This window comes from Stylophora pistillata, chromosome 3, assembly GCF_964205215.1.
Source record: "Stylophora pistillata chromosome 3, jaStyPist1.2, whole genome shotgun sequence".
Taxonomy (NCBI): domain Eukaryota; kingdom Metazoa; phylum Cnidaria; class Anthozoa; order Scleractinia; family Pocilloporidae; genus Stylophora; species Stylophora pistillata.
The window spans coordinates 14,853,243-14,861,919 of NC_142521.1; the positions used below are offsets into that span (position 1 = coordinate 14,853,243).

General features: G+C 37.7%; 1 protein-coding gene across 1 annotated transcript; it reads right to left on the minus strand.

Moving 5' to 3' along the window:
* Positions 1-100: 100 nt before the first annotated feature.
* Positions 101-7,823, minus strand: LOC111331826 (uncharacterized). The gene is made up of 8 exons (XM_088752296.1): positions 7,692-7,823; positions 7,327-7,532; positions 5,660-5,959; positions 4,851-4,921; positions 3,635-3,718; positions 2,191-2,265; positions 1,843-1,890; positions 101-1,540 (listed from the first exon to the last, which is right to left on the minus strand). Exons 2-8 carry the CDS (start codon positions 7,328-7,330, stop codon positions 1,436-1,438), a joined length of 687 nt encoding a protein of 228 aa, XP_088608422.1. The 5' UTR covers positions 7,331-7,532; positions 7,692-7,823; the 3' UTR covers positions 101-1,435.
* Between the last annotated feature and the right edge of the window lie 854 nt (positions 7,824-8,677).

The window sequence follows — 8,677 nt, forward strand, 5'->3', positions numbered from 1 at the left end:
AAAACCGATTCCTCTCTTATTGATTCTTCTGAAAAACTGGTTTAAAACATGATAAGCTGACACTTTTAAATTATTGTACGGAATTAATTTCAAACACGAGTCCTGTAATTAAAATATATCTGTCATCAAAGGCAACACCTATTTACAAAACGAAACAACAATCAGTGTCTATCTCATGTCTGTGGAGTACAATAACATCTCAACTGAACTGTTGAACAAATATTTTTCTTTTCATTCCATATAACAACGAGAAACAAAGTAATAACCCTAACCATAATGAGTCATAACATTTATGATCTGAAATACGTGATCATTACTTGGCGAAATCTTAACTTTATTTACTCATAGCGACAATAATTAAATGACAAGTATAAATCAATTTGATAGTCAGAGCTATTAATGCGGAAAATTTTTAACATGATTTATTGATAACAATCAGACCTCACTTAGCTGGGAGAACACTCCCAAAGGCCTCCAAATGAAACTTCAAAGTTCCATATCAATTTTGCATTGCAATCATCAAAAATGTCCAGCAAAACATTTTTTCTTACTACAAAAACTAGAATTAACTTAGTCGCAAGAATACGATCATTGGCCTCCATAAGTTACGTGAAAATTCCGTGTTAATTTTTTGTTTTCAATCAGCACTGCTACTGTAGCCCAGGCAGTTGTATTGATTAAAGAATAGTTGAGAGTCCTGTTTTTCCTGATTTTTTTTTCCTAATTTTCCGCTATCATTGACTATTGTTATAAAATTATATCAATCCACTACATGTAACACACGCCCAACAAGCTTTGATGTGTATCAGTTGTGCAGTGTTTCAGGTACAATTACATGATTAGTAATTTGGAGCAAGATGTTTTTCTTATTTTATAATACTTCTCCTGTACAAATTTGTATTTATATTAATAACAATCGTGATGACACCTTTAAGAATTCCACCAGTTGTTTCTTCTGTGTCAAACAATTGATAATAATAACTAATCATGTACCAATAATAGAATAAAACAGTCTGTGTCAAGCGTGACCCATTTGATTTATCTATATATTGTCTCTTACAATAATGTTGAACCATGGATTGCAATTATAAGAATACTACAAAAAATCAGCGACAAAACAACACACTTTCACTAAATTCTCCCCTTTATATCATAAAAGGGAAAAATTTGTATCTCATTTCCTTTAAGGCTCCTTGCAGACTTTGCATTCATAACCACTAAATAAGAAACACAGTAAAAACTACCCTATTTGGCAAAGATGATAGTCTCAGTTTTTCTTCTTTCAAGTAAGTACATGCTCAGAGTCTTAGAGGGCTTTCAGTATCTAAACATGGAACATGCTTTACGTTGGGCATAAAAAGTGTATATAGTTTCGTTAGAATCATGCATTACGTAATGTGACCTGCAACTCTTTACTTAGGACTTTCATCGGGAGTCAAGAATCCTCCAGAGCCTTTTTAGAAAAAGATACGAGACTGTACATATTCTCATTACTCTTCCCCTTACTTCTGAAACGACTCCGCGTATTAGTCCATTTGAGCTGCAAGAGGAAATTGAAAATTATTACCTATTACAGGGCACTCCTGTCCAACTAGGCTTTACGCACACTCAAAAGTGCAATCCTGCAAGGCATCCGCCCCCTTCCCTTAAACAGCCTCCTGAAGATGGGGCTTTCTAAGAATATTCGTTACTTCAATCGTTTTCTAGATGGAGGGAGTCATCTGGCATAAAAGTGTTTTAATCATAAGGAAAAGGAAAAAGGGCAATGGTAATTTGGCCTCTTTGAAAGGCGTTCAAAGTAAAAACTAAGTATCATAATATTCATCAAAAACTGGTCCAAACCTCGACAGTTTTATTCGGCAACGTCGCTTCCGAATGTGTTCTTTGCATCTGAAAAAAAAAATGCGAAATTATTTAAAGTATACCACAAGGTTATTCATTGAAAACTTAAATTTCGCGGAATCTTTTTCTGTAAATCTGTCTAGCTGTCGTGTCTTCTTTGAGTCTCTCTCCGTTCACCACAGTTTACTTCACAGCCTAACCAACACACAATTTCCCTCCGGAGAAACGGTGGCCATGAAGGTATAAAAATACGTTATAGAGAAGGAAACACTGGGCTGATATATAAACCGCCGGAAACCTAAAGATGTTGGATCAATATTTGTTAGCTTCACGTTCTCTTAAATTTACCTGCGCTGGAATAGATGGCTCTGTGTTTCGTCTCTCCGGTGTTGCATATTGAGATATCCTCAGTTTTTCCTCTGTCTGCAATCAAAATAAAAATATTAATAAAAGCAGCGGGACACAACAATCAGTTTCTTTTCCTCATTTAAATCTAAATAAGTGAAAGCTGATGGTGTGACTCCTAACTCGCTCACCCAAGGAGATACAACTCGTCCATATGGCTGAAAAGAACGTTTCACCTCCTAAAAGCATATGGTATATCAACATTACAATTCCAGTAGAATGTCTCATTATACCATTGGAAAACTAGTTTTGAGATTATCTTCTCCAATGACGCAATCCTGGAGCGCTATTAGAATTTTCCTAAAGTAGTTCCGCACATAAATGTGATGGTAACATTGCGCTGTAATGATCTTGCTTGCTACGGATCGCTTTTCATTTCAAAGCTGAATAGACCTTGTGCAAGGGGCACTACCATAAGAATAACGCCTACCGGCAAGCGTAGCAGCGCCCGCACTTCTTCCAATCGCTCAACCTGTTTTTCTCTTTCTCTTTGGTCTGCGAGCAAAGTTTGAAGCTTTTCGTTCTCTTCTTTCGTCATGTTTGTGTCTCCTGATTGTAAGTCCGCAACACGTGCGTTTAGATCTTTGTGCACGGCTTTTAAGTTATGAAAGGTGAAGTCATAAAATTGTTTCCTCACAATTTCGTCGCATGTGCAAGCTTGCTTTGTCATGCCTGTTACTTTCGAATACAGTTCCACGAGATTTCTACCTTGAGTACCGATGATATCCAACTTTTTTTGGACGGTGAAGGTTTCTTCTTTCAGTTCGTGCATTTCCAAACTGGAAGTTATGTTTGACAGAATCATTTGCAGAATTTCCAACTTCTCGGAGATTTGGTTTACTTTGAGGGTAAGATGTGAATATTCAGCTGTGCTGCTAGTTTCTGTTTCTTTTAATTTGGCGTATTTCCTGTAATCTGGCCGATAGCATTAATGTAGTCTTTGATTTCCTGGATTGACAGTTGAAATTCGTAGAAATTCAAGTTAAGATGCATACTATGCATAATATTTTGATAACTAAATAGATTCACAAACATGGAATATTTTACAAAAGGCTTATCCTCGTATTTGTCCTCGAAAATTGATAGTTTTTAAGAATAAATGATGAAAATTTTTTTCTGATTGTAATCAGTAATGGCATCTTTAAGTCTCCTTAAAATTGCTCCTTTTCGCAACCTGAAGCAAATTAAAATTTTCAGATTAAAAGGTAAAGACGAATGGTACATTTAAACTTATGAAATATCAGTTGTGCAGTTTTGGTCTCAATAAATGTAAACGAAATCTTTCTTAGACAGATCTGGAGCGAAGTAATTATCTGCCCATTTGGCTGCCTTATTAGTCCAATTCCATGAGCTATCATGAAACTTTTTCCTAATAATTGATATTTACCTTCAAAGACGTATTGAATTCTTTTCTCTTAGTCTCCCACACGAAGAACGTTGACGTTTCAGTTCTGTCGTAGCCCAATATGATCTAATTCAGTTAAGAAAAAAAAACATAAATAAAGACGAAATAGGACTGGTCACCGTGGAAAAGATTATAGCGCGCAGCAATGTTAATCACACCTTCAATTGTTATACAGATGTTAATAAAGTCAATCAACTCTCCGCTAACGGAAATCTCGTAAGTGGACAGTTCTATTTACGGTCACTTTTCCACTTCCCCTTTTTAATTTGCTTCTCTTTTAAACTCTGTATTTACACATTCCCTTTAGCGGACGCTCTTTCGTAAGTGGACAAGGTCAATTAAAAAAGGGAAAATTGTAATTTTCTTTTGTTTACGCTCCCTGGTAAGTGGACGCCCCAGGAATAATAATTGTCGCTTAGCAGTAAGATTTTTCTTGAAGTGGCAAAAAAATATATACGACCTTTGGCAGAGCAACAGAACAGTGGGGATCGGTTTTGTCTAATCTCCACTTGTGTGCGGGAAGGTGCCCGTCCTTTGACATTAACAAGACTCCGACATAACAGCCCCCGTAAGCGGAAATCCTCCCTATTTTCCTTTGAAGTCCACCCATGGCATCACTTTTTCTAAGCGGACAGTTCTACTAACAGACACTTTTTCTAATTCCGGAGGGCGTCCGCTTACGAAAGAAATGACTGTACCAGTATTCCTTCCACTTCTATATGAACAACAGCCTCTGTCTGACGCGAAAAATGCTCGCATATTTGTTCTCGGACATTATCTGTTCCGAGAAGCGAACAGCTTTGCGAGAGGGAAGCTCAAGGAAAACTTTGAGCTTAGAGGAAAAGGTATTGTCTAATGACAAAATAATATACGAGGATGTTTTAGCGCCAAATGGAAGATAAAATATTCATAACTCTTCAAATTTTTTTGAAACGCGCCGGCAAAAATATTCACAAACAGCTAACCGTTTACTGTGTGGGATGCTTATGGACATTTCAGAGTTCTTTAGTACGGCATTATAAAAAGAAACCAAATTTGTCCCTTCTACTATCACATCAGCTAAACTTTATCTCGTCTTAGATTAAATTGCAGGTGGAGACTTTTATCTTACTGCACTGGAGGTTGGGTTCAAAATTTATGGAGTATCAGTTAGTATTCTTTTATATCACCTATGAATATTCCAAATTCATATACGAACCTGGTTTTCATCGTCTACCTTAATCGTTCCTCCAACCTCAAAGGTGAGTGTTCTTCTATCATTGACAGGAGCTGAAAAACATTTTTTTCGCAGATTTAGCACCTCTAACTGACGACAAATATGTAAATGAATAATTATGATGGTTTTCTGTATGTTTGAACACTAAGCAGTCGAAAAGACTAGTCTGGCAATCCGGGCAGAATCAATAACTACATATTTCTGGCGTGTGCAACACTTTCTACAGTACCTTCCATCGAGCAAACCGCCTCCCGGTTAGCTCAATGGATAGAGCACTGGACTGTTGTGAGGGAGGTCGAGGGTTCGAGCCCCGGCCGGACCAACACTCAGGGTCTTAAAATAATTGAGAAGAATATGCTGCCTTTCTATAACATCAAGAAATGGTTAGATATTCTGGTCTTCTCGGATAGGGACGAATAAATGGAGGTCCCGTCTCCTGCAGGGTTAGGGGTAGGAGACGTTAATTTTCCACGCACGAGATTACTATGTGATGGATGTCCTCCCCTGGGGTGGGATGGGTGGTTAACAGGACCCCCGTTGATACCAGTGTTTACTACTCTGAAGGGGCTATCCTGCATAAATATAGATGTCCACTAGTAAATAAGTACGAAAAAATCACTCCACATTTTCTTTCCTCTTCACGAACTCAAATTTCAAGGAACAAAAACCCAGATCTGTGTAGAGAGGTTTTACAAACTGTCGTCATCAATTTCTGGGAGGGATTGTAAAAATTAATAATTAGCACTTAACAAGAGATTATTAGGTGCAGTAAATGAATCTTTTTCACGTACCCTTTAATTTATCTGCCACGCTCTTTAGTTCTATTTTGATTAATGCATCTGCAAGCTTTCCAACAGTGGCCTCTCGTCCTTTTCGATGGATCCATTTTACGAGGACAGCGATACAACATTCCTTGGGGCAACTGATCTTTTCAGCTTGGATTGCGTCAATGTCATTTTGGCTGAAGTCTAGCATTCGAGCCAAGTCTCTCCACTTTTCCGGCCCTATCAACTTGGGCAGCTGGTATTCATGAATAATGCTCTCTGTCATTCCAACATTCGGGTCGAGCGTGTTATTGTTCATGGAGCAATCTGATGGTTTTTTCAATGAACTTGTGTTAGAGCTTTAAAAAGCATGTTGCTTTTGGCTGAAGTTTTTTATACACTAGAAGAGATAGTAGTACTGAGAAGTACTTTTATAATAACGGCTTTGGTAACAAATGACAACTTTCCTAATTTAATGTTTATGTCATTGTTTTGGCTTGTCACTTAACACAAGAGGAAGTTCTTATGTGGTAAGAGCAAACAAAGGCTCCCAAGGAGCCTATGTGACATAAATTTTATCTGCATTTTACTTTAGCATTTTCTACTTTAAGCAGTAATTGGTTTTCGCTTGAAATTTGGGAATTGTGAGAATTCCCTCCTTCTACTACTTGATGACGCATGACGTCAATTCAAAAACATATTTGGGTTTCATAAGAAATATGACCAAATATAGAAGTTCCAAAGGGCTAAAGAACGTGGATATCTTATTCTTTAATGATCTGGAGCATTGATGATCAGCTCGTGATATGGTAATCAATATGCTTTCACCTCATAGTGACTTTTCCGTCTATATATGGCACGACGCGTCAAACCGAAACTACCTAAGGAAAGGTATGATTCAAATGACCATCCATCGCTAGTCTCACCAAATATAACTATGGACTCGAGGATGAGATAGTTTCAGAGTCATAGTCGTTAGGGACGGAAACTCCACTTCTAAAAATCGGCTTTGGATTTGTTCCTCCGACCTTACGACGACCTGAAACGTTTACTTCAGAAGCAGCCATGCTTCCAGGAGGTGGAATGACTTAAGAGGCTTCAAAGACGAACCACCATTCGAACTACCGTGATTTAAATTGCGATTTTTAAATCATCTTTAAGTTACTTAGAGAGAGTTCAATGTCTTTAATGTCTTGATCGTCATGTCATCGCGGTTAGGAAAATATAATTGTCTTGTTTACGACAGACAAATATATAAAATCTGTTATAATAATATGTCACGTCAAGGTTGCCTGCGGTACCATTTCTGAGGTTGAAAATCATAAATTCACTGTGACTTCGATCAACATAGCTAAAAAATTTTCTTAACGTTCGTAAGTACTTTAAGAAGCAAAAAATACAACACACTGCAATGATACCTTGCACATTGTCTTTACAGAAGCGAATCAGATAAAAAATAACTGGTCTGTAATCAAAATGTAGTGTAAAGAACAGAGCGAAAGGAATTCGCATTGGTGTTAGAGGATATGTAGCAGTGTTTTACGAAGCAACACAGAGCATAGAGACATAAACATAACAAAATATTTCGTTTCCACACGGTAACCCCTTCTAGGAAATTTATTTACCCGGAAGTAACAGTTTATTCATGACGAGGAACTCGCAAATAAGTAATGACTGAAGGTAAAGTTACTAACCCATTTCTGAAGACTTAATTTTCTTGGATTACACCGATGGATCTTCTTGTGCCAAGGTTAATGCTGTCTTTATGCGTTCAAATCGTGGTAACGTCGAACAAGTAAATACTCGGCGACGATATTCTTTATGGTATCGAAGGCTAACATAAAAATTTTGAGGTAGACCCCGTAGCCGTGGTTCATAGCTTTGTTGGACATCCGTTTAACTGTGTGCAAAGAATACGACAAGAGTCGATAAATATTCAGAAAACTTAGTGGTAAAGAAAGCTGACCTTTTCTTCGGTTTTTTGTCACTTAAACTAATTGCTGTTCTGTTTAGTTGTCGCTCGTTGGTGAAATCAAATGGCGGAATTCTGGGTACAAACCTCAGTTGCAAATTCTGCAAATGGCCCTTTATCGGGTAAACAGCAACTAAGTTCTTCTCCTGGGAAGGAGGCAAGACTAAATATTGCAACTGACAAGTTGTGCTCAGTTTTAATGATTCAAGCCCATTTAAGACCGCTGCCCTGTAAATCTTTTGTTCGTTTGGGGTAACACCGGCTCAGAATGCAGTCGTGCATGAAACGCACATGCCTCCAATGCTGCCAGTGTATTTTTCACATGCGTCTTCTCTCAAAGTGTTCCATCAGTTTTATAAAATCCCTCCACATGAAAATCGTAAACGAAGCACGTGATAGAATGAACTCCCGAGTCATGAAGTCAGAACGTGAACAGCGTTTGAAGAAAGATTTTCCCATTGTGCGACAGAACTTAAGATATCCATGAAGGATTTTTGATAAACTTAGGTATATATCGAAAGGGGAATCCACTGGTTGTCTTTAAAGATGACAGCTTTGTAGAATAGAAGTGAATATGATAAGGCTAGGTATAATTGTCGACCCAATTTAGAGAACACTCTCCTGTTATGACGACTACAATTGCATTATTCAGCAAATTTCAGCGTTGCCTATACATGGTATTATTATTCAACTACACTCAGTATACGGAGTACAAATAACGCCATAGACGAGTACAAACATCACGAGGTATTTGTACTCCAGAGAACTAGTTAGACAAGTTTTCTCGCAGAGCGCAAGCAAAGAACTGGATCGAAGTTACGAAAAAAAAAATTGCGGACAATTTGAGTCATATTTCTGACGACGAAGAGTCGGAATGGCTGGGAAACATAGATCCAAGTTTACTAGATGAATCGAACGAAGAAATACAGTTAGACAACCAGGAGATTTCTTCATTTATTGAAAAAATAGAAAAAGCAACACGACAACGCGCCAATTCCATATCGCTTCGCATACTTCTGTAACGCACTCCTCGTAAATAAATATCCGCGAAATTCGCCCGCACTGAAATAACA